General features: G+C 40.3%; 1 protein-coding gene across 3 annotated transcripts in view; it reads left to right on the top strand.

Annotated features, from left to right (window-relative positions):
• Window positions 1-23,659, top strand: part of CDK6 (cyclin dependent kinase 6) — a 227,553-nt gene extending 203,894 nt beyond the window's left edge. For all 3 annotated transcript variants that reach the window (XM_003782668.3, XM_023518873.1, XM_023518868.1), the window contains exons 6-8: window positions 14,296-14,346; window positions 20,008-20,143; window positions 22,713-23,659. In XM_003782668.3, coding sequence (XP_003782716.1) covers window positions 14,296-14,346; window positions 20,008-20,143; window positions 22,713-22,859 — 334 coding nt within the window. In that variant the 3' untranslated portion in view covers window positions 22,860-23,659. The remainder of the gene's footprint in view (window positions 1-14,295; window positions 14,347-20,007; window positions 20,144-22,712) is intronic.
• Window positions 23,660-24,084: the final 425 nt, after the last annotated feature.

Here is a 24,084-nt window from a genome sequence, read left to right as displayed (position 1 = left end):
TAGCCAGGCTTTGTGGCGGGCACCTGTCGTCCCCACTACTTGGGAGGCTGAGCCAAGAATCTCTTAAGCCCGAGAGTTTGAGGTTGCTGTGAGCTATGGCACCATGGCGCTCTACCAAGGGTGACATAGTGAGACTCAAAAAAAGAAGAAAGAAAGAAAGAAATACACATTCTAACAACAATTTATTATTGCATTCAGAGAGAGGGAGTTTATTTCATTGACTGCTATATTCCTAACATCCGGAACATTGGACACTCTCCTTATAAAGAAATGAATGAATGAACATATAAATGAATACAATATCAAACCTGGAGTTGTCACTTAATCTCTCAGGACCTCAGTGTCTTCATCAATAAGATGGAAAAGACCATTTTCAGGGGCAGTGCGTGAACTAATTAGTTTTACTACCTTGGACCCCAAATCAGGAAACACTATTACCTTAATGTTCTTCATTTTTTTTCTAGCCATATCATCTTTAAACTTTTCTTAGTGATCTTTGTAAACAGCACAGCTGAATTTCCTGGAAATTAAATCTAGAGGTTTGGTACCAAGATAGGACTCAAACAGCAGTGCTGAATTTTCCTTGCATATTTAGTCACAATGAAACAAGGAGAAGAAGCCACCGATTTCACTGGAGAAGAGGAAGAAGTAGTGTGGTATTAAGCAAAATGAGTAAGCGCAGAGCGAGTGAGAGTTCATTCTGTTTGCTACTTGATTGGTAACGTTACTTCTACTGAGCAGCCTAAGTTAACTTCTCATGGGTGCTAATTGCTTCATTCACATGGTTTATTATTTTTATATTATTTTCCTCTGTGAGGTAGAGAAGGCCAGAAGTTGTGATATCTGGTTTTTAACAGATGACCAGAGGTTAAGTGGCCTGCCTGCACAGGGGGATTTGTTAATCAGTTACAGAGCCAGCAATAGCTGAGGCTCCAGTCTCTGGCTTTATCCCCCTTCCCATTACATATGACCAAGTGTTTCTGTCTTGTTCTAAAGAAATCTCTGCAAGGGACACAACCCTGCTCTGTTCTAGAAATAGCAATGTTACCTGACAGGCTGATCCACAAGGATGAATGTTCCTGTGTGTTTTAGGGAGCTAGGATTTGCCTTTTTTTTTTTCTCTCTCCAAGAGGAAGTAGCAATAAATCATGTACCAAAAATAACACCTTAACTGCTAAATTCTGCTTAGTAGGTGGTTTCCCAAGGATGAGCCAGTGCAGTGAGTCATCCCGCTGAGCACTTACTAGCACATTAATTCTCATTTTTACTAACCCTTGGTGCTATTGATTACATGTTTTCTAACCTTTAGAGCCCTCCTGGGAGGTGCAGAGTCTTCTCACTATGAATATAAAACAGACATCCCCCACATGTCCCCCGTTTCCTTTGGCTTCTGCTTTTCAGTTCTAAAATAATCCATGATTGAGGAGAACAGTCAGGATCATGATCAAAGATAAAAGAGTGAACAGTAAGTTTCTCCAGAATCTGTCGCCCCTCCATCCTATTCTCTACATCGTGGACTCATGTAAACGAAACGTGTGGGTCGTCTATGAAGAAAACCATAAAACTTTGTTCAAGAAACATAAATGTAGAGAAACATAAGATGTAGAGAATATTTGAATGTCAGAAAGATATCCCATTACCTTGACGGAGAAGGTTGAATAATACTAAGGTTATAAATTCTTTCCAAATTTATTTATGGGCTTATGCAGTGCCAATCGGAATCCCAGGGGGATTTTCTGAAATACATTTGGAAGAGTTAAATTAGTGAAAACACCCAAGAATTTTTTGCTTTATAAGGTTTTTGGGTTTTTTTAAGTTATAAAGGAAACTTCTGCAGAACACTAAAATATACTATGTAGCTACAATAGTAGAAACAGTGTAGCACCTGCACAGGTGACAGACATCAATGGGACAGAGCCAGACTCAGGAGCCCAAGTTGGGAAGTCATGCAGTTTATCCTAACTCACAAATCTGGGAGGACAGAATAATATGTTCAATAAATGAGATGGGGTAACTGCTTGATTTGTTGGGGGAGAAATGGCAATCTGATTTGCTTCTTCCCATCTTGACCACAGAACAAATGACAGGTGGGTCAACGTGTTAAAAATGAAACCATAAAATAACAAAGAAACTTATAGGGAATAGTCTGAGTCTAAAATGGAGATTTATCAAAGCATTAAAAAGTCACAAAATATTCGACACATTTGACTGTGCAAAAATTGAAAGCTTTTTTTTCATCAAAAAGTAAGTCCACTACAAAGTAAATAACTCATGGTAATCTTGGAGAAAATGTTTGCAGTAAATATGACAATGCTATAATGTCCTTAATGAACAAAGAGCTCTTAAAATTCACGGGGAAGCCACCAGCACACTCCAGTGTGGCTACACTACTGTCCTGTCACGTTATGTACATGTCACACAGTGCTAAATGGATGTTATAGCCAGAGTATAGTTCAGATGACACGAGAGAGTGAAAGAAAGTCAGATCGTATTTTCCATTCACACACGTATTCTTTGTTCAAAGGCAGTTTAAGGAAACTACACGTTATATACTACACAGTATATAAATACTTCAGGACAGTTTGTCCACATTGACACTTCCATTTCCTAAAATGAAACCCTCAACTGGCCCAAGGGAGAAAAAAAGCTGGCTTTGTTAACCAGCTTTATTTCAACAAGCACATTCATATGGTAAGCACTTCCTCTGATGAGTCATCCAGTGTTGTCAAACAGCAGTTTTCCTTTGTTTGCACTGTGCAAAAATAAGGTCTATGGAAGCACAGCAGAGAGTCTGAATCATTTATTTGTGTTTGATTCATATCTCAATTTGCATCTGCCACAAACCCAGCGTGTTCATCATGAAAAATTGCATTCTTCAAATATTACTGAAAGATATCCCATTCAAACGGGGTCTGTTCTGTCTAGATAGTCCGTGAAATTTCTGAGGAATGTTGCAGACTTTGTTTCCTGTACTAAATTGTTTAGTTATCACACATTATTGGATTCTACTCAAAATGTGCTGGAGAGGGATATTATATTCATACAGGAGACCACTTGTCTCTACCATTCATAAAGAACAAAGAAAAAAGTTACTTCTGGTCCCTGTCTTGATATACATGTAAACTCTAAAATGATAGGTGGAAAAGTGTGGATAAATAATTTTTTTTAACACGTCCTTGAGTTGTGTTCAGTCACAACTTTGTTATGACTGCGAGGCACTTGTCTCTTGGTTCTTGTTCAAAACCAGAAACTACACAGCCAGGATTCAGATCTTGCTTTGAGGCATAGTGACACCAAGCTTGTTTGAAAAAGAAGAGATCTTTAGAGATACCATAGTGCCCATTTGTGTATAAAAAAGATAAAAGAATGTGTTATTGTTTTTACATCTATTTACTCTTCTCTATCTTCCAGATTTTCTATCTTGCCTATATATCGTGTAATCAGCAAAATAATTCATCATTTTAAGTACCCACCCATAAGTAAAAATATAAATGAAATAAATATATAGTGAAGTAAAAATATTTTTAAAAGTAAATAAGCCTTTTGAAAAAAAGTAAGCTGGCTCTTGGATCAGTAAGATTTTAACCTGATAAAATAAATGCTAACTGGCTCGGCGCCTGTGGCTCAAGTGGCTAAGGCGCCAGCCACAGACACCTAAGGTGGGCGAGTTCGAATCCAGCCCAGGCCCGCCAAACAACAATGACAGCTGCAACCAAAAAATAGCCAGGCATTGTGGCAGGTGCCTGTGGTTCCAGCCACTTGGGAGGCTGAGGCAGGAGACTCCCTTGAGCTCAGGAGTTGGAGGTTGCTGTGAGCTGTGATGCCATGGTACTCTACCCACGGGGACAGCTTGAGGCTTTGTCTCAAAAAAATAAATAAATAAATAAATGCTAACTTATGTTAATTAATCACTACACTAATCTCTCAATACTAGAGGAATGTAGACAGCATCACTGATATTTGAGGGCCAGAGCCCATATTTTTATGCTAACACGATTAAAATGTTTTTAAGGAAAAAATAAGAAAATTAGTCTTCCACGTTTGGGGATATTTTTAACCAATGATTGAATCCGATTTCAGGATATTTTTAGATCATTTGTAATACTCTATGAGTGATACTTTTGGTTCCATTTTGAGGAAAGGTTCTTTTTTTCAATGAGCAACTTCAACCAAGAGACATTTCTTTTTCAGAAAATGTCTAGTGCTTATGGCGTTCCCTGCAAAATCAACATTAAAACCTTCACCCTTGGAAGGATGTCATCTTGCTAACAGCTAACTGATGTCAACATTAAGAGTTTTGCAGGAGAAAGTGTATCTATATGAGGATAGAGTTGGTCACATAAGAATTTACTCAAAGACATACACACTGCAGACTCCCCTTGGCACTGACACTCCCTTGTGTCACAGACAAGAGCAGTGGATTCCAAGATTAAAAGTAAAAAGTTTTTGAAAGTCACATTTTGGTTACCAATAATGATTACCAATGACATACGTAGTTAAAATATGTATAATGAAATATGTCTCCATTCAGTGGACTTACTTTTGCGTTTTCTGACTTTTATTCCTTGTGTATTGCTTGGAAGTCAGCCCGTCAGAGAAAGCAAACGCGACTCCCTTGGCTCTCTTTGTTTTCAGTGGTGTGCAGTGCCAGTTAATCTCAGCACTCTCTCCTATTACATGCAGGTAGCACTCAGAGTCCTTCTCAATGCAGTTCACAGCCTGTCACTACTGATCAGCCAGACTGGACAAGATGAATTCTTCTTGTCAACCTACCTCACTCTCCACCCCACTGCCTCTCCCTTGGTGGCTGCCTCCGGAGATCCGGTCCTTCCCTCAGGCTGTTAGGTTAGACTTGGGGACTAAGCCATAGGCAGTGCTCTTCCCCTACAAAAGAAGCAAGATGCATAGACTATATTTTTACCAAGTCATTTACTGAAAGAGAGAAATGACATCTTGAATTGTGGCGTGAGGAGGGAGCTCCCCCTGGTCCAGTTCCTTATCTATTACACTGTAGCAGTGAGGAAAAAAGAGAATGAAACCTTTCCATCTGGACCACTTTTGTTTTTACTATTCCAGACCACTTGTGTTATTATTATTTTGAGAGATGCTCATATGACTTTTTAAGACAACACACCCCACTAAAGTTAGCAAAGACCTTTGCTCTTTTTTTTTTTTTTTTTTTTTTATAATGCCCTTTTCTATAATCTCTTGTTCTGAGCCTCCTGGGTAAGGTCAGCAACCATCCTAGTTTGCCTGGGATGGAGAAGTTTCCCAGGACACAGGATTTTCACTGCTAAACCTGGGACAATTCTAGGCAGACTGGTCCGGTTGGTCAGCCTATTTCTGGGCCTTCCCCAACCCAAATAATATTGAAGTATTAAAGAACTAGAGTGCTAAGGTTTGCACTCATAGGGAACAAACTCCCCGCTAAAGCTTTTCTTTTTCTCTCAGGAAGGCACAGTATGAAGAAGCAAGGCAAGGATTTGTGAGACAGAACGATTTTATTAGGGGATACAGTGAGGTTCCAATTTGGTTGAGTATTATCTATAGTTCACAGTTCTGTGCAGTGAAGGTCATGGCTAAGCCCTGAGCCCAGTTAATGATCAGAGCCTGAGTAATTAATCTCTGGCCCTGATTTTGCAAGGCATTCCTGGTCGTCCATGATTGTCTCTTCTGTGTCTGCACACACCAGGATCACACTTGCCTGAGATGGTGTCAAGACCGAAGACCATCTTCCCCAGAGTACTGAGCCTGATGTCTGACTGTTAGAGAAGCCTGTGGTGAGGGAGGGATGTCATGGAAAGTCATCATGTCCTTGATGTACCTCCAGTTTCTTAGTAATACCAATATCAATGCTTCGCCCTGGCTTCCTAGGTTTGAGTCAGATTTATTTTCCTGCTTCTAAACTTACTTTCAGTTACAGACTTACTCGCTACTTGCCAGTCCTCTAACTTCAGGGTTTGAGTGAGAATTAAAATGCACTAATGCGTGAGGAACCTGGCCCTTAGAAAGTGCTCGATGCAGGTCCTTTCTTCCCCTGCCTTCAGAGCTCCCTGAGCAGGGTGATTGGAAAGCAAGAGATAAAGGAAGCTTTGGGAGAGTAACAGACATGCAATGTGTCAAGAAAAATGATGAGGAAGTATATAAAGTGAATACTTGTCTCCTGTTCCGGAATGAGACAAATCCTATTTGTTGCCGAACAAGAACATACCAGCCCTGCTTTCTGATTTAAGTAGTGGAAGGCATGTGGTGTTGGTGAATGTGAGGATGGAAGTGTCAATATTGGGGTGCCCCGAGGATTCGTACACTGAAGCCCTAACCCCCATATGTGTGTTTGGAGATGGGGCATTTGGGAGTTAATTAGAACGGATGAAGCTAGGAAGGTCGGGCTCCCAGGACCAGTGCCCTCAGAAGAAGAGACACCTGATTTCTCTCTCTCCAGCAATGTGATTACACAGCAAGAAGGCCGCCTCCTGCAAGCCAGGAAGCTGGCTGTCACCAGAATCCAAAACAGTTGAGTTACCACATAGCTGTCGAGTTACTCCGCAGCAGTTGTTGAGTTATCGTGCTTGTCACCCCGATCTCAGACTTCGCAGCCTTGCGAACCCTGAGAAAATAAATTTCTGTTGCTGAAGCCACTCAGTTTGTGGTACTTTGCTGGTGCAGCCTGAGCAGTTAAAAGGGGAAGAGGGAGCCCTGGGAGAAGAGAAATGCAGTTCTTTCACGGGAGATACTTGCTGAGTGTGTGTCAGAGTCATTAGAAATGACTTTTTTATCTCCAAGACCACTTAGTTTGCTTTTAGTCATATATAAAGTTGACTCAGTGAATATATTAATTTGTGAGTTTCACAGTGTTTCAGAAATCTCCAGTGGTTTGGGAAGCTCTTGTTCAGTTTTAATTTTCAATGCTGAACTGAAAAATGGTGGGGTTTCCCTCCCTCCCCTTCCCCTCTCTTTTCTCTGTCTCTCTGAGGAAGCTGCTCATAGCTCAGTAAATGTGAACTTTCTGTGGAGAGATAAATTATTCACATCTAGTAACAAGGAAAAATTAACTCAGCTATTTATTTTCAAGGAAATTATCAGACTCCCAGTCGCTCCTCTGGACAGAGATACCAGTGACACTAACTTGTCGTAAAGAGTTTTTTCCTGTTAGTCTTTGTCTCAGGGACAGAACTTCATTTTAATTTCTCTTATCTGCCACAGTTCATCCTTTTTATCACTTGGGTTTTTAATGTTTCTTTGCATCCCACCCGCCGTTCTCCCTTTCTGGGCTGGTTTTGTCCAAGTGCCTCTTTCCCCTCCACACCTTCTTTAAAGCTTTACTCTTTTTCTGCCTTCTCTACACTTTTTCTAAACACTTCTCTTTGTCTTCCAAAGAGCCCATCCCTAGCTGCACACCTGGATGAAATAAGCACAGGAGGGCAAAATCCTATCCTGCGTGCCCCTTACTGCTTCCTGCCATGGTTTTGGCAAGATTTGGGACATAGGAGAAAAATTGTCAGCCAGGCCCCATTTTTAAATAACCCCTTTATTTGCAGGCAGATACTGTCTAATGCCACAGGCTGGTTAAAGCCTAAGATAGGACAGTGCAAATAACATCCAGTTTTGGCTCTTAGTGTGTACACAGCTATTCATATATTCGTATCTCTGCAAATACATGTGCTTGAGAGATGGGAGGGACTAAAGTTGAAGGAAAGAAGGGAGAGAAAGCTTTCTTAGAGGAAGAGCAATAAGCTTTCAGTGTGGATTAATCGAGTGCTAGACAGACTAGGCAGTAGATTAAGTGCTCTGAATGCAGGAGCAAGTAAGGGATGGCCCTGTCCTCAGCAAGCTTGCGGTTTGGGTGTATAAACCAACAAGTGACTGAGTGGTAGAAGTGGGTGATACAGGAGCAGGGAATGAAGACGTAAGGCCAACAGATCGTATGAACGTAGGACAGGGCAGGTGGCAGTGTTGCTGAGTTTTTTCTTACGGTTTTAAAAGTCATTAATATTCATAAAATGCTGAGTTACAGAAAAGTAGGAAATTGCAGAAAACAAGTCACTTTTAATTTCACCATCCAGAGTAAAGCATACAATAAAGGTTTTATAAGAGTTCCTTTGTTCATGCATAGACTTTTTTGGTTTATTATTTAATTCTAATCTGACAAATCAGATATTTGGAAAGAGTCAGTCCATAATAATCTATTTTTATTATTATGAACTTGAAGAACACATGGCTCCAATGGGTATTTGATCAAATGTATGATGAAATACATGTTTATTGCTTTAGTACTTTAATAATATGTACTTAAGTTTTTCTCTTTTTTAAAGCCTCAGGTTTATTTAGACCTAAAGCAATTTTCTTAGCTTTTTACTATCCTCCTGAATTTGTAATGTTTGCTTGAAAATGCAGTTTCTTAAATGCCTTTTAAAATAGCTTAATTGAGATATAATCCACATGCCATACAATTCACTAATATAAATAATACAGTTCAGTGATTTTTAGTTTCATATATCCATGGGGTTGTGCCACCATCATCAATCAATTTTAGAGTATTTCATCCCCCCAAAAAGAAACCCCATACTCAATAGTGGTCTGTCTTCATCACCCCAGGCTGCCATAACAAAATACCATGAATGGGTGGCTTATACTCAACAGGAATCCGTTCCTCACAGTTCTGGAGGCTGGGTAGTCCAAGATCAAAGTCATTGTCTACTGAGGGTCCATTTCCTAGATGCCCATGATCTTCCTGTCTTCATGTGGCAATAGGGGCAAGGGAGCCCTCAGAGATCTCTTTTATAAGGACACTAATCCCATTTGCAATCCAATCACCTCCCAAAAGCCCCACCTCCCAGTGCCATCATCTTGGGACTTAGGGTCTCAACATAGGAATTTTTCAAGAGCACAGACATTCAATCTGTTGTACAGACACATTCCCCCAAGTCCCCAGTTCTACCTAGGCAACCACTGATCTACTTTGTACCTGTATAAATTTGCTGGTCTGTGTTAATAGAAACATATAATAATGTGGCCTTTGGCGACTACCTTCTTTGACTGAGCATAATGGCTTCAAGGGTCATTCATGTTGTATCATTTTTATGGCTAAATGATATCCCATTGTGTGGCCGTACCACACTCTGTTTATCAGTTTATTAGTTGATGGACGTTTGGGTTGCTAACACTTTTTGTCTACTGTGAATAATGCGGCTGTGAACATCCAGGCACAAGTTTTAACATTGACATGTTTTCATTTTTCTTGAGTAGCACCTTCCTTCCCTAGAAGAGGATTTTTTCATATCAGTCTTTTTCTCAGGGACAGAACTTTATTTTCAGTTCTCCTTTCTGCCACAATCTGTCCTTACCTATGTGCCTAGGTAAGCTCAACTCCTTTTTTGTGCAGTATTCATTCTCAAATTTCACTTAAATGTTTTGTATAATTATATGATAAAGGAACATGTTTACAACTAAATTAATGATCTTCCAATCTCCTCTCCCTCCTACCCCCATCTGCCTCATTCTGACTGGCTTTACTAATATTATACAAACTTAAAATCGTACTTCTCCTTCCAAGTCGCATTCAGTCTTTCCCCAAGTTTGGGTCGTCTTTCTTTAATATCTTTGCATCCCTTCCCGTTTCCCTCGTCCTCCCACTTGTACACTGACTTCCCAGGTGGCCTTCCTGGCTCAGTCTCCGTCCACTCTGATTGACTCAGTAAGCCCCTGCCAAATTAATCTTTCTAAAACACTGCTCCTATTTTGCTCTTCATTGAAGTTGGACAGACGCGCTTAGCCACTTACTCATCTGTGTTTCCTCAGATAAATTACTTCTCATCTGTGCAAGGAGGTTAAGCACCTCCTAACATTCTAGTAAAAATAAAACAGTTACCCTGGGCTTCTGTGTCCAACCGGTAAAATGAAATAAATTTCTCTATTTAGTGATCCTGCATGTGTATATCTTGTCTCTGTAGGAGAAGGATCTTTATGGTAGTGTATGTGAGAGTATTTAAATTTACAAATATTTATAAAGTTATATTTTTATGAATTTGTTATAAATTTATAATATAATTTGAGTACATAGAATATACATAATATAAAAGACCATATATTATATAATTTTAAGTATAATTTATATTTAATGTATAAATGTGTATCTATTTTGGTACCTCTCCCCACTGATTACCCTACATGTATAGTGGGTGATCACTGAGTTAGTGTTTACTAAGTAAATCAATTAATTAATTTCCTTCTTAATCTGGTTATTTGAATAAGTTATCTATTTTAACAAGTAACAACTCTAGAATGGAGCATGGGAGTGAGTTTAAAATAGTAAATATTCCCCTGGGTAGTATTTCTCAAAAGATCCCTCTATGAACATGGAAACGTCCTCTACTAATCAAGAAAACTAGCAACTTAAAGCATTGCCGAAGGTCAAGTGCAGGTTACAAAGGTGTTCTATAGGGTAACCCATGACTTCCTTTTCTTTTTAGTACAATGAAAGTATTGTAGCTAAATGACTCTTTCATCTTCCATTATGCATGAATCATTTCCTTTTTATAACAGACATATCAGTATACATTTCTCATCTGCGAGAAAACATATCCTACTTCTAAATATTGTTTTCCACCATTATTGAGATTATGAATGATACGTATGTGCTCTTTGCGTTTCGTTTAAAAAAACATATAATCTGAAACCTGGTCCCCTGTGCTATTTGACCTGAGAAAAAAAATTCACCTCCCTGATAGACTAATATCTAAGTGAGCTTTTTTGAAAAAGTGCATACAGAAGAAGAAATGATAATTGCCTACTGCCAATTCAGAATTAATTTTGGAAAATTTGACATTCGTCCTTGATAAAATTATGTTCTTAATAAATTGTAAGAAGTACAACATGTGTAGAGAATAACCCCAGAGAGAAGACTGTTAGGCTTAAGTATGATTTAGGAGCTCACTACAGGGTGGAAAAAATGGCCCCTTCTTTCTTTTTCACCATGTGCAATGCTTTACATTCTCATTTGCGTATAATACTGGTCGGGAAAAAGAGAGCTGTCCCACCATATGTGTGTGTATGTATGCTTAGTTAGCACTTACTATAGGTCTTTCATTCATAATCCCACTTAGTTGATCCTATGAAGTAAGTGTCATTATCTCCATTTTACAAATGATGCAACTAAGATTCAAAGAAGTTAAGAGACTTTCCTAAGGTCATATAGGGAGATTCACTCCCAGGACAACCCATCTTCCTTTCCCCGGTCAAAAATCATCCTGAAAAATCCACATCATTAAGAGACCAAGAGGGGAGGATCGTTTGAGGTCAGGACAAGATCAGCCTGAACAACAGCAAGACCCCAATCTATAAAAAACAGAAAAATTAGCTGGGCCTGCAGTGGGTGCCTGTAGTTCCAGCTACTCAGGAGGCAGAGGCAGGAGGATCACTTTGAGCCCAGGAGTGGGGGTTGCCATGAACTGTGATGATGCCACTGCTGGGGCATCATCAGCTTGCTGGGGCAAGCTGTCTCAAAAAAAAAAATAAATAAATAACAATGTTAACGACAATGAAAAAACAGGGGCGGGGGAACACTGTGCCCTTAGTTAAGTCATGTAACATTTCCAATATTCAGTTTACTCATCTGAAAGTAGAAATGATCATAAAACTCCATTTCTTGTGTAATTTTTGTGAGAATTAAATGAGATCATATTTGAGGCACTTGGCTCTATGCCAGATACAACATTCTTGCTCAGTAAATTATAGCTCTTACAGTTCTGTGCCCTTTTGGGGAGAAAAGTTTTAGAAAAAGAATTTCACTTCTCACCTTGTTATCTTTCATGACCTATTTAGATTTCTTTTAGAACTCACCTTCCTGACTCTTTCCCTGCATTAGTGATATGCAAGTTGCCTATGGAAGTTTGGTAGGGCCACCACAACAAAATGCCCAGCTAAATGTCTTAAACAACAAAAATTTATATTCTCACATGTCTAGAGGCCAGAAGTTCAAGATCAAGGTGTCAGCAGGTTACAGCTTTCTTCGAAGTCCTCTTTCCCTGACTTGCCTTACTGTGTTCCCACGTGGGCATTTCTCTGTGTGCATGTGCTCCCTTCACATCTCCTGGTGTAAGAGATGTGGCCTCTTGTGCCATTGGAGGAGAGCCCACCCTAATGGCCTTATTTTAACGTAATCACCTCTTTAAAGGTCCTATCTCCAAATACAGTGGAACACCTGTAGTTGACCATGTACCTACATTAACCACCTCCTTAAATTGACCTAATTTTCATAGACCGAACATGTACCACATTTACATATCAGTACAGTAGGCCTAGTTCCTTATGTTGACCACTCATATATGTTAACCAGTTTGTTATAGTCCCTTAGGTGGTCAACTTACAGAGGTTCCACTGTACAGTCATATTCTGAGATACTGGGGATTTGGCTTCAACATAATGAATTTGGGGGAGGAGGAACACAATTCAGCCCATCACACTGCCATAAGTAAATTCTTTTCCACTGTATTTGGAAATAATTATTTTCAGGAATAGTAACGTGATTAGAAGGTATTGTTGAGGAATACTAAGATATAACCACTGAAATCCTATGACTATAGGATTCTCCATATCTGACCTATATAATGAGTTCATTTTTTGTGCATAGAAAACATTTAAAAGGTAACGTTTGGGCTGGGCACAGGGGTTCATGGCTGTAATCCCAGCACTTGGGAGACCAAGGTGAGTGGATTGCCTGAGGTCACAGGTTCGAGAACAACCTGAGCCTGAGAGAGACCTCGTCTCTAAAAATAGCCAGTGTTGTGGTGGGCACCTATCGCCCCAGCTCCTTGGGAGGCTGAAGCAAGAGAATCACTTAAGCCCATGAGTTTGAGATTGCTGTGAGCTATGACACCACAGCACTCTATCAAGGGTGACAAAGTAAGACTCTGTCTCAAAAGAAAAAAAGTCAGGTTTAAGGCTTTATAAATTGATATGTAATAAGAAATATGTTCCCTGATAATAGGCTATGATTTTTAAAAGTATTTTAGTATTGATAAATGCTTTGTGTGGAAACTTGGAAAACATAGTGTTAAAAAATGCCTGTTTGGGGAAGCACCTGTGGCTCAAGGAGTAGGGCACCAGCCCCATATACTGGAGGTGGCGGGTTCAAACCCGGCCCAAGCCAAGAACTGCAAGAAAAAAAAATAAAATAAAATAAAATAAAAATGCCTGTTTGTGGCTCGGCACCTGTAGCTCAAGCAGCTAGGGTGCCAGCCACATACACCAGAGCTGGCAGGTTCGAATTCAGCCCAGGGCCTGCCAAACAACAATGACAACTACAAGCAAAAAGTAGCCAGATATTGTGGCGAGTACCTGTAGTCCCAGCTATTTGGGAGGCTGAGGCAAGAGAATCGCTTAAGCCCAGGAGTTGGAGGTTGCTGTGAGCTGTGATGCTACAGCACTCTACCCAAGGCAACAGCTTGAGGCTCTGTCTCAAAAACAAACCAAAATAATGCCTGTTTATAGCATTCATTGGGCAAGGAGTTAGGACACGTTTACATATGTACTATAGCCATATATAAAATCAAATAAACATATTTAATAACTATGCATCCATTATGGCAAAACACTAGGACAAGGATTATTGGGAAACCTAGGTGGTCCTGTCCCTCAGGGGGCTAGTTGGGAAAATACCAGAAATGTCACAGGTGAGTGAGCCTATTGAATTGCCCATTACATTGCTCGGTGTAGATAAGGAGGGTTGTGTGTTCAGGAGAGGACACAATTGCCGCTGAAGCCCAGAGTTAAGATTTAGAACTTATAATGGTTAGTTTCTATAATGTTGAGGGGAAAAAAGTAGTATAATCAGAAAAATAGGCTCCGAGTTGGCTCACTGCAGCATTCAGGATGAAGGAACGAGGCCCATGAGGAAATACTCTGACAGCATAGTAGTATAGAAAGGTGCTTGCTCTGAGAAGGATCGCACCAAGAACGGTTTTAAAGAATCCCACCTATCCGTGGTTTGAGCCTAGGACAACCACGTATTTGACCCTACCAGGAAATTAAGTAGAACTTTGAAACTTGGACCTGTATGTGATGGTATCACTGTTGTTACAATGACTTAAAATAGGCTACTCAAGATTGCAAGACATGGGAGTCAGGTGCCATAAGTGAAATGCAAGGAAAACTTGACTAAAAAAAGATACCTCAATTCTTTACTTCTTCCCCTCCCATAAAGAATACCGTGCTTCCTGGTAAGTGATGATAATGACAAATACGATTGAATGTAACCTGAGAAAATGCCTTATATAAAATGTATCTTTATTCTTTTAGGCCTCTTTTTCGTGGAAGTTCAGATGTTGATCAACTAGGAAAAATCTTGGAGTAAGTAATAACTATAATTTTACATCAGCATCCACAGCAGTAAAACATTGACAGCGGCTTTCCTCTGACATTCGTGTAATATGTTTATCTCTTGTCTTTCTTACCCCAAGCTGCTGCTGCAGACAGTGTTACTGTATGTGTGGTGAGTGGGGACACGGTGGAAATGCTGTTCACGCCGAGCCCATCAAGACGGGGGCCTGACTGCTTTGCTCTAGAAGCCTGTGTGTTGCTTGTATAGATCTTTTTGCTGCTCCTCTTTTTTTCTTGGCTGAGCTGAAGTTCTTTAATTCAGATACATCCTCCGCTTGTGGCCATTTCAAATGCACCCATGACTAGAGAGGGACATTTGATGGCCTCGTAACCCATCCTTGTCCAGTGAGTTTCCTGTCCCCGTTGAGTCTCCTTGGTCCAGGTCGAGTCTGCATTGTTGTGTTTTGTTTTCCTGGGCCAAGAATGGTATGCGACACATCCCATTTTTCTTTGGAGCACCAGAAGAGAAAAATGAGAATCCTAGGTCCTTAGCCTAAGTCTGTGGCTACATAACTACGCAAGCTTGAGAAAAGTATTTTAAAATGCACTGTGAAAGGCTGTGCCTAGCAGATAATAAGTGCTTTTTTTAAAGTTAGCTGTTATTATTGCAATTCGTCATTAATTATATAACCTTTTTTTTCCTTAACCTCTCCATCTGAGAAATGAAACATGAAACTCTGACTTAAATTCTTCCTAAGATCCTTTCTTGTGCTCAGATTGTTTGGTGCCAGTCTGTTCCATAACTCCTCGGCGATCTGCATTGTTTCATCCGCGTGTACATGTTTGCGCATGTGAGGGTGTGTGTGCTTTCATGTTCTAGAACGAAGCTGGGGCATTTCTTCTCCCAAAGCATGCAGTACGGCGTCCTTTTTTGGGTTTTTGTGTCCGCCAAGCCTGTCAGACTTGGGGCGGAGTAGGAAGAAAACGGGAGTTCTAGACCAAAAATAGCCCTGATCGCTGGTCTGTGACATTTTATAGGAATCTCAGTGATTTTTATGAGATTTGCAGTCTGTAAGATTGCAAAAAAAGCATCCCTAAAGAACAGAATTATATATTCTGCTTAAAACAGTTAATAAAACTGAACCCTGACTTTGTTCTTCTGGTGAGTGGAATCAGCTCCAGTAGACCTCTGCTAGTGCCAGTGTGACTGCTGAGTCAGACCCAGTGGCTTCAAGGTCTGAAGAAAATTTACTGGGTGGTTTTGTTTTTTGTTTTTTGGTTTTTTTTTTTTTTTTTTTGTGGTCTGGGAATACCAGGTCCAGGCAGCTGATGCTACTGCTGCTACTGCTGACCACCCTGTGCAATGAATAAATTCAACACAAAGCCTTCATGGCACCCCTGCTTCTACGTGGCAGGTTCTTTGATCATTCACTGGTGAACTTTCATCTGTTTTCCCCCACGACCATTGAACATATATGTGCATGTGGTCTTTAAAGAGGGAACTGGGAAGTCAGACATCCTGGTGACATTGAAGGCCATCGCCTTCATTTCCTGACTGCACCACCCGGGAGTTGTGTCCGCCTCCAGCGGGGATGTCTGCAATTTTGTTATCATTGTTAGCACCCTTCTTACTACGTGAAGCCAGTGAAATGGCCCACAAGGAACATTTGACCAGCATGTTTGACTTGCTTCCAATTAAGTTAAGGAAAAGCCAGTTCCACTTTTGGAAAAAGCCTGACAATCCTAAATTGCCCACAGAAAAGAAGCTATAAAGTTCTATGCTTTGGGCCTTTAGATTTTACTTTATGGTTTCTGGCATTGTTTCATTGAAATTAAGAAGTTCACTCTCTTCTGAATGCATTACCGTGTAGAGAAAAGGGACAATGCTGCACCCTAGTGTCACTGCTAAAGTACTTGAAAAATAATTCCACTCCACCATCGCTGCCATTTATAGATTTTGTGCCCTGTCAGTCTTTCCAGTATAAATGTCAACTTTTAAGGCTTATATTCAGCTGTCCAAATAATGGAATTTGATGCAAGCACTTTTTAATGGACCTATCAGAATTTCACAGCACTCATATATGGGCCATAAAAATTCATACTGGACATGAAACTTTTTTTTTTTTTTTTAAGAAAAGCCAAATTCACATACTCATAAAGAGAACGTTTCTATGTTTAGAAAGATAGAAACCTTCAAATAACAGCAAGTCACTTTGAAAGTGAAACAATGTCTTTAGCCCATGACCTTTTAAAGCATTTATAAGAGCACTATCCTAGTTAAATGGAATAAACTATTGGACTCTGAAATAGGGAGAAATGGACTCACTCTGAGCTCTGTGACTGAACTCTTTATGAGTGAATTCAGCAGTTCATTTCATTCCTCATTCTGTTTCCCCATCTTATAAAATGGAAATAATACAGCTGACCTGCATGTTTTAGGAGGTCTTTACGGGAATCACAGGTGATAGATTTAAAGTTATATATAGATATAAACAGTCATGTGCATATTTATACACAGACAAACTTCTATGTGTATTTGCAAAATTTCACTCAATATAGTTATATTGAAAGCTATAAATAAAAAGATTTTAGGCAGTGCCCATAGCTCAGTGCATAGGATGCCAGCCACATACACCAAGGCTGGTGGGTTCAAACCCAGCCTGGGCCAGCTAACATAACAATGACAACCTCAACAACCAAAAAAATAGTGAGGCACCTGTAATCCCAACTACTTGGGAGGCTGAGGCAAGAAAATCACTTAAGCCCAAGAGTTTGAGGTTGCTGTGAGCTGTGATGCCACAGTACTCCACCCACGGCAACAGCTTGAGACTCTATCTCAAAAAAAAAAAAAAAAGATTTTATATTATTTCTAAGAATTGTTATAATCAATTTCTAGGTGACTGGCGATGATATGCAAAACTATTTATATAAAAAGAGCTAGTCTTGGAACAGTGACTCATGTCTGTATTCCTACCACTTTAGGAGGCCAAGACAGGAGGAGGAGGATCACTTGAGATCAGGAGTTCAAAACCAACCTGGGCAATATAGTGAGACCCTGTCACTACAGAAAGTAAAAAGTTTAACAAGCATGGTAGCACACACGTGCAGTACCAGCTACTGGAGAGGCTGAGGCAGGAGGATCATTTGAGCCCAGGAGTTCAAACTTTTAGTGAGCTAGGATTGCACCCCTGCATTGTATCCTGGGCAACAGAGTAAGACCCTGTCTCGGGAAAAATTAATTAATTAATTAATTAATTTTAAAGGGCTAAAAGCTAAAAAGGAATAAAAGAAAATGTTTGTCATTGTTGCTTAGCAGGCCCGGGCCAGGTTCGAACCCACCACCCTAGGTGTATGTGGCCCGCGCTCCCTCTGCCAGCTGAGCTACAGGCACTGCGAAAGAAAATGTTTGAAACTCTTTAATAAACATTCTTCTTTTCTTCCTATCTTCTGTCCCATTCTGTCCAAACACAACCATGGGCATTTCCTTTTGTAATTAAAGTGTTATCTTTGTTTTCTTATTTTTAATCCAGTTGCAGACTTTGCTGTTAAGCTAATTTGCATAGTGCTCAAGTTATGGTTTCTCTTCATTGGTTCCAAAAAATATGTCTGTGGGTCTGTCTTGGTCTGCATCATGGAATAACCTGGCTCTCTCAGGATACCTGACAGAGGCAGCATGTGGTGTCTGGGCCCTCCACACTCCCAGGTATAGGTGCCACCATGATGACAGGAGTGTCTGCTCTTCCTAAGTGAGCTCTGAGGCCTGGGCTGTGTAGTTTAGGTGAGGGAGAAGGGATCCTGGGGCATTTACTGACACGTGTTTGTGGAACCTAGAAATACATTCACAAGAATACCCCTTCCTGGGCCTAGTGTCTCTTCTTGGCCAGGAAGAGCCTACTTCAGGCCAGCACCATTTCTAACTCTCATTAAAATAGTTTGGTCAAACCTTCAGGGGGCAGGACACAATTATAAGAGGGTCCTTATCTAACAAAAGCAATCAGTGTAACCTGGTGCTGTGTACCCTCAATGAATCCCCAACAATTAAAAAAAAAAAAATAGTTTGGTCGAGTACTTGAATAGCTATATATCCTGTCTACTCAATAAATGATGATTTTTTTTTAGTTCAGTGTTATCCAGAGTCTATACGAAAAATAAGTTCTTGCATCCTCTGATTTCCCTTATTCAAATCTACTTACCACTTACACATAAACTATAAAAATCTATATAATGTATAAATTATATAAGAACATTGACCTGTTAATTTTTTTTGAGACAGAGTCTCAAGTGTTGCCCCTGGCTAGAGTTAGCTCACAGCAAGCTCCAACTCTTGGACTTAAGCGATCATCTTGCCTCAGTTTTCTCTAATTTAGTAGAGACGGAGTCTCACTTTTCCTGGTGTTGATCTCAAACTCAAGAGCTCAAGCTGTCCACCCACCTCGGCCTCCTTGAGTGCTAGGATTACAGGCATGAGCCACTGCACCTGGCCGATTGTTAATATTTTTGAAGAACCTTAAGTGACACATAAATAGGACTCAAGCAATTCATATTTTTAATGTGGTAGTGATATATTCCCTATGCATCTTGGATTAATAACATTTTCTAATTATGATAATGAATAATGTATTGATATTGACTGTGTAGTATATGTGGTGTGTCAGGCACTGTGCTATGTATTTTGCATAAATTATGACTATATATGAGACTATATATAAATTTATGTAAATAATAACTGGTCCTCATTATGACTATAAATTATCTGTATAAATTGCTGTATACATAAAGACAGTGATAGTCATCAGTGTTAAGTAATTTGTCCTTACCTGCAGGTTCAGAATTTGAACCCAAGTCTGCCTATTTCCAAAGCCTGTGCACTTTTTACTATTTCCTGTTCTTTTCACATTTCTGATCCCAGAATGGTTTTCAGAGGAGATATAAATGGTATTCATTTAATTTATTGTTTGCTCACTTTGAAATACCATAGACTTTCTTTATAAAATAGTGTTTTCATAAAACAGAACTTACATACCTTTTGGCTTCATTTTTCTGTCTGATTCTAACCTGTGTAATTACTGTTCAAGGAGCAACTTTTTAACCAAAAATGCAACCAAATTGATATGTTAATAAGCTACATTGAGGGAGGCGCCTGTGGCTCAAAGGAGTAGGATGCCCACCCAATATGCCAAAGATGGCGGGTTCAAACCCAGCCCCGGCAAAAAACTGCCAAAAAAAAAAAGCTACATTGAATAAGCATCATAAAAGCATGTGAATATAGGAGTGTTGGATCAGAACAGAGAAGGCACTCATGCATAAAGGAGGGTATACCAGTGTGGGTCTCCTTGGAATACAATAAGCCCTGCCTTGTCAATGAATCAGAGATTACCACCTGGCAATATATTTTCCATTTCTATATCTTCTCTTACATTTAGTATCTGCTGCTGGAGCAAACTCTTCTCTGCACAGAATTTTATAATTCTCCTGTAAGATTACTCTATACCCTGTGACCACCATACTGAACAAGACAGAGATCAGTGAGAGATCTTGCCAGGGATAAAGCGGAGGTCTTCTGGGACTCACTACCCACTGCCCCAAATCTAAGATGCCTGCCTCTTAGATTTTGCGTTTCTCTAGAAATTGGTGAGAAAACAGCTTCTACATAGCAGCTAGTGCTCATGTCCCCATTTGGTTCTTTTGTAGTGTAATTGGACTCCCGGGAGAAGAGGACTGGCCTAGAGATGTTGCCCTTCCCAGGCAAGCTTTTCATTCAAAATCTGCCCAACCAATTGAGAAGTTTGTAACGGATATTGATGAGCTAGGCAAAGACCTACTTCTGGTAAGTTCATGTGCTGTTGAGCTGGTCTGCACTGTGCAATGAGAGGTGTGCCCTGTCCAGACTACATAATAGCAATTCAGCAACTGCTGCTGGCATCGCGGGCCACAGTCAGACCGGGCAGGGGGCTCCAGTCTCTCCACGGGTTTTGTACACTCGTAGCAGCTAGTAGCTTTTGATTGCAGAATGTCTTCCTAATCTCTTTAAATCCACCATCGTTGAATGTTTATTTCAGTGCAGCTTTAGAAGCCTCTTGAGTCACTTGGATATGTGTCATTAGACATAAATACAGTAAAATCTCCATAGTTGACCATCTCCCTACATTGACTACCTCCTTAAATTGGCCTCATTGTCACAAGTCAGACATGTACGTTATGTATGTGTCAGTGCAACAGGCCTAGTTCCTTATGTTGACCACTTCTGTATATTGACCAGTTTGTTACAGTCCCTTGGGTGGTCAGCTTGCTGAGGTGTTGATGTATTATGTTTCCTTATTAGCAGTTTCATGCTACTTTAAGCAACTTGCCATTTTCATGTGCCATTTCTTAAATAGTCACAACTTAGGCAAGATTTTTTCCAAAGAAACTATATCACAATGCTACTAGTACAAAATGTGCCTTACACATATAAAGTACCTCACTAAAAATAAGACTGTTCTGTTTGAGACTCAGACTCGTAATACTTGACCTTGTACATAATTTCCTATAGTTTGGAGGCCAGAACAACAGCTAATGGGCTGTTCTTGGTGTCTGGAACCCAACAAGTAATGAGTGTATTGTTTACCTGCTGACTGTACAGTCTCTGCTGTCTGCTTCATCCTGTGGGTCAAGTACAGTTCTTCCCCATGTTTTTCATTCAGAATCCACACCAGAGGGGCAGCTAGCTCCCTAGAGTGTGTTTTTCTCATGATGGAGGGTGGATGCTCCCAGGAGGGCAAGCAGAAACATACAGTGCCCATGAATCCCTGGGCTTGGTAGAAGCATGTGGCCACTTCTGCAGCATTCCACTAGTCAGTGCAAGTTCCATGGCCTATATATATATATATATACTTAGAGACAGAGTTTTACTTTGTCACCCTCGGTAGAGTACTGTAGCATCACGACTCACAGCAACCTCCAGCTCTTTGGCTTAGGCAAGTCTCTTGCCTCAGCCTCCCAAGTAGCTGGGACTACAGGCGCCTGCCACAATGCCCAGCTTTTTTTTTTTTTTTTTTTTTGCAGTTTGGCTAGGGCCAGGTTTGAACCCACCACCCTCAGTGTATAGGGCCGGTGCCCTACTCACTGAGCCACAGGTGCTGCCCACCAAGACCAATTTTAATGGAAGAAAGAATTCTCCTTTCATGGAAGGAGAGGAGATAAGAATTTACACTAAAAATTATTCAGTCTACCATAATATTCAACTCTAAACTGTGATTCCAAAGCCCATTTTATAAGTCAATTATTTGGCATTTAAATTCCATTTTCTTGCAGAAACAATATGATTACACAAGGCTTTTGAATTAATTCTCAAGCCAGCTACCGTGTTCCTAAAGTAGAACAATAACAGAACTCACCCACATTTTCTAACAATATTTCTATAGGACAAGATGTATAAGACTTCCAGCTTGGGATTCTCACACATGCCCACATTTAGCTAAGTTCTCTTTCTTGCCACCCTCTTCCCAGCTTTAAGCCACCAGTACAGCTGTGAGGAAGAGGGCTTCCTCCCACATAATCCTCTAGGGATATGTCTATATCGTGAACATATTCCCACAACTCGTTACTTTCTCCTGGGGATTAAAGTAACTTCTACAATTTCTAATGCTAATTTTCTCTGTCTTGGACTCTGGGAAGAGAGAGCTCAGGCTCAAGAATTTTGTCCCTGATTGCTGTCCTTTGGGATCAGTTCTCGCAAAGCTTTTCTAAAGATGTTTTATTGCTATTAGCGACAGTGGAACCATTCTACAGACAAGTTCCTTCCTCTGCTTGCCCTTCAGCATTTTGATTTTCAGAAGACCCTGTAGGGAGGCTGGCATGCATGGCCTTGTAGGGAGAGGGAGCTCAGGATAAATAAGACTTCAGGGGACCCAAGGATCACCTGAAATTAAATGTAGACAACTATGTTTCTACTTGTTTTTCTCAGTTAGTAGCTTTCAACAGAGTATTTAGAGGGGCCCCTAATCCAGTCAGAACCCGATTAGGACTGAGAGGAGGAGCCTAGATCCAGCAGAAGAGGTCTGCATAAATCATGATAATGCCAAGTCTTTAGACTGCACTGAGGACTGAAATTCAGAGACGTTTCCTTCACCCAACCCACTTAGTGGACACTGCATCACGAGGATGGAAGAGCTCCGAGGGCTTGAAGAAAAATCCTGGGTAGACAAAAGGTATTGCTTTATCACGTGAGGCAATTTATACATTAAGGACATATACATGCATACATATGTAAGTTGAGTACTGTCTATATATTATTTAGTGGACTTTGAAATACTCATTCTCATCGTGATACACTGACAGTAAATAGATAACTTTATAAGCACATTATTTTACATCGATGTGTTTTCTGTTAGTCAATTATTTTTTCTTTATTACAGAAATGTTTGACATTTAATCCAGCCAAAAGAATATCCGCCTACAGTGCCCTGTCTCACCCATACTTCCAGGACCTGGAGAGGCGTAAGGAGAACCTGGATTCCCACCTGCCACCCAGCCAGAACACCTCAGAGCTGAACACAGCTTGAGGTCCAGCAGCTGGCTTGAGCTGATCTTCCGCAGAACACCCTTGGCGGCTCATTTCCCCTGAGCTAGCCCTGCAGAGCTGTTGAGGGTCACTGTCTGGAGGCCTTCCAGCTGCTGTCTTCTGGATGGGCTCTGCCTCTCCAAGGAAACCGCCTAGTTTACTATTCTAAATCAATGCAAGAGTGATTGCAGCTTTGTGTTCATTTGTTTGTTTGTTTGTCTGTTTGTTTCAAGAACCTGGAAATATTCCAGAAGAAGAGAAGCTGCTGACCAATTGTGCTGCCATTTCACTTTTCTAACCTTGAATGCTGCCAGTGTGAAGTGGTAAACCGGGCACAGCTGAGTTATGATGTAATCTCCCTGCAGCTGCCGGTCCTGATTTGGTACTTTTGAGTATGTATGTGTGTGTGAGAGAGAGAGAGATTCTGCGATCTTTTAAGTGTTACTTTTTGTAAGCAATAAGAATAATTGCATTTGAAAGACTCGAGGTGAATGGTAAAATAACGCATTTGTTCACTGAAGGTGATTCACCAGAATGGTCTTCTCAAATTAGAAAGTTGAACCTATGTCCCCAGCATTTCTTTTCTGGCCAAGAAAGTTTTATACATGCAACAAAAGGAAAAAGAATTCTAATCTCTTTTAAGAGACCTGTTTTGTTTTTTCGTTTAAGCATGCATTCTGTTCGCTCTTCAAACAGCTGAATTTACTTGTCTTTTTTAACCTTCTGTACAATATCATCTTTATTGTTTCCTTTGGGAAATACCCTATAGGCTTTTATTACTTGCTATAGATTTAGGGAATGTACCTCAAATAGATAAAAAAAAAAAAAAAGAAAATAGAGAAAGCCTTTTATTTTCTAGTTTGAGATTCCTTTTATCCTTTCCAGTTTTTTTTTTTTTTTTGAGTTGTTGTTTGTTTTTAGGAATTTGTCAGAAACTGTTTCCTCTTGTGGTTTGCAGAGTAGTCTGACTGGAAACAGAAATGCCATTTAAATTTTCTTCACCTATTACACTGTGCCTTCTACCACGCACTGCGTTGTTGGCAAAAGCATCCATCTTCGCTATCTCCCAGCCACCTCTGATACACGCTGCAACCAGACTCCTGTCAGGTACCACCTGCTTGCTCATTTTCAGTGACCCTTTCATAAATTGGCGGTTTCAGTTCAGCCATCCCCGTAGCACCCCATATGTCCTCCCTAATGTAGTCTTCCTGCCTGGCATCCGCTGT

The sequence above is a fragment of the Otolemur garnettii genome, unplaced genomic scaffold (genome assembly GCF_000181295.1).
Source record: "Otolemur garnettii isolate 467f Iridium unplaced genomic scaffold, OtoGar3 scaffold00005, whole genome shotgun sequence".
Lineage (NCBI taxonomy): Eukaryota > Metazoa > Chordata > Mammalia > Primates > Galagidae > Otolemur > Otolemur garnettii.
The sequence above is the reverse complement of the archived record's forward strand: the minus strand, read 5'-3'. Positions and strand labels throughout refer to the sequence as shown.